This window comes from Penaeus monodon, unplaced genomic scaffold (assembly GCF_015228065.2).
Source record: "Penaeus monodon isolate SGIC_2016 unplaced genomic scaffold, NSTDA_Pmon_1 PmonScaffold_6503, whole genome shotgun sequence".
Lineage (NCBI taxonomy): Eukaryota > Metazoa > Arthropoda > Malacostraca > Decapoda > Penaeidae > Penaeus > Penaeus monodon.
The window spans coordinates 5076-7565 of NW_023661555.1; the positions used below are offsets into that span (position 1 = coordinate 5076).

General features: G+C 30.7%; 1 protein-coding gene across 1 annotated transcript; it reads right to left on the reverse strand.

Annotated features, from left to right (window-relative positions):
• Positions 1 to 345: 345 nt before the first annotated feature.
• Positions 346 to 1001, reverse strand: LOC119571484. The gene has a single exon (XM_037918769.1). It carries the CDS (start codon positions 923 to 925, stop codon positions 362 to 364), a length of 564 nt encoding a protein of 187 aa, XP_037774697.1. The 5' UTR covers positions 926 to 1001; the 3' UTR covers positions 346 to 361.
• Between the last annotated feature and the right edge of the window lie 1489 nt (positions 1002 to 2490).

Sequence of the window (2490 nt, forward strand, 5' to 3'; positions counted from 1 at the left end):
AGAATTGATGGAAGCCCTGAAAAAAATCAAAATAAACAGCCCTAACATAGAATTATTATTTACAGGTGCTGATCTCTCATGAACTAAGAAGTACTACATATTAAGACACACCAAAATATTCCTGAGGAAAACAAAACTAACAGAGATAATATAAGAAAAGGGAAAGAAGAAAAATAGATCCAGGGGATATAGACTATATAAGAGTCTAAAACCCTATAAAAGAAGAAAGAAGAAGAAGAAGATGATATCGTGCCTTTTTTTATACTTTATATTCTTCTTCTTCTTCTTTCCTGTTTTAGGGTTTTAGACTGTTGTTGTCTATATCCCCTGGATCCTCTCTTTTTTCTTGGCTTCTTGTTTCTTAAATTATATCAATTAATTTAGTTGTTTGTAGGAAGATCTTTGTATGTCTCAGTATGTAGTACTTTGTTATAGATGGTTGATCTGCACCTGTAATCAAAAGATTTATATCAATGTCTTTTATATTAACTCGTCTTAATGCATGTTTTAGTTTTGTTCTGTGCGAGTTGAATCTTGGGCAGTGTAAAAACATATGTTCTATAGTCTCTTCTTGGTTCTTGCACCATCTGCAGAAAGGGTCATTTTCCATGTTCATTCTGTGAAGATGATGTTTTAGTCTTGTGTGTTTGGTTATTAGTCTTGTCATGCATGTGTCTAGTTTTCTGTTCTTGGCTCTGGCCCATGGTTTTTGGATGTTATCTTTAATGAGATAGTTTTTTGTGTTTAAGATTCTTTTTAAATTTGATTCCCATTGTTTGGTATTTTTAATTTTGATTTCTTTTATGACACAATTTGGGTCTTGTGGTATGGGCATGGGATCATTTATTTCATGGGCTTTCTTTGCAGCTAAATCAGCAATTTCGTTTCCCTTTATATTTTTATGTGATGGAATCCACTGGACCATAATCTTTTGTTTGTGTGTTGAGAGAAAATATATTTGTTTTTGTATTTCATATACAATCTGTTTGTAGCTTAGTGGTTTGGGGTTTTGAATTAGTTGTAGTGATGATTGTGAGTCTGTTAATATTATTGTGTTTGTCAGTTTGTTGTTATTGCATAATTTAATCCTTGTTTTATGGCAAATAATTCTGCATGAGTGATTTCTATTTTAGGAGGTAGTTTCCAGATAGTTGTTATGTTTTATTATCTGGATGTAATTGCTGCAGATGTTGATTCTGTTCTTTTATCTTTGAGCCATCAGTGAAAATCTATTATAGTTTTTGTAGTTAATGTTTATTAACTCTGATATTGTTTTTGAATGGTGATTTGAGGAGTATTTTTTGTTATGTTGTCCATAAGTTTGTTGTATACTCTCTGAGATATCATGCCATGGGGTATTGGGGATATATTTGATATCACGTTCGAGTTAGTCTAGATTTAGATTTGTTCTCGTTTCCGTAGCTCTATGTACTAGTGATCTTCTGTCTCTCTGAGGATTATATTCTTTTATGCATTTTATTATTTGTTGCTTTACTGGTGCTGTATTAGGTTTATTTAGGATTTTTGTTAATTGTATACATTCAAGTTCTTTTATTCTGTTTGTTAATGGTGGAGTGTTTGTTAATGCTTGAAGAGCTATGATTGGAGTTGATCTAAGACATCCAGTTGCCAGTCTTAGTGCTTGATTTTGTAAGATTTCTAGTTTTCTTAATTCTGTTCTTTTGGTTCTCCATAGATTGTTATTCCGTATTCCATTTTTGGTTTTATATAGACCAAAGATATTTTATATAGTTTTTTAATAGAGTTTCTCTGTTTGCTCCCCAGTTTATATTCATTCAACTTAGAATATCTTTTTTTACATTTTCTATATGGTTTTTCCATTTTAGTTTGGGTGCATCTAATGTTAAGCCAAGGATTTTGTGACTTTGAGTATATTTTAGTTCCGTGTTATCTATTATTATTATTGGTAATTGGTTTATCTTTTTGTTTGAGAAGCACATTAATTTACTTTTTGTGAAGTTTATTTTCAAATCCCAATTATTGGCCCATTCTTTTAGTTTTTGTAATTCTACTTCTATTTGTTGGATGCTTCTAATAGGTTTTTGTTACTTGTTAGTAGAGTTATGTCATCTGCGTATATTATTTTCTCGATTTCTTTTGATAATTTTAGGTCATTTAGCAGTATATTAAATAGAACTGGACTTATTGGTGAACCTTGAGGTACGCCACTTTGTGTTGTACCTTTTTCTGATGTTAGGTTTCCAATTTTTATTTGGAATGTTCTTTTTTCTAACAGGTTATTTATCCATTTTAGAGGTTTGCCTACAATTCCTAGTTTTGACATTTTTATTAGTATTGCTTCATGATTGACTGTGTCAAAAGCTTTTTCTAGATCAATACATGCTAACATGATGTATTTTTTTTCTATGAAAGCTTTATTTATGTGGCTGTCTATTATATGTAAAGCATCAGTAGTATTCCTATTAGGTCTGAAACCTGTTAAGTCTTTATCTAACTTGTTGTTATGTT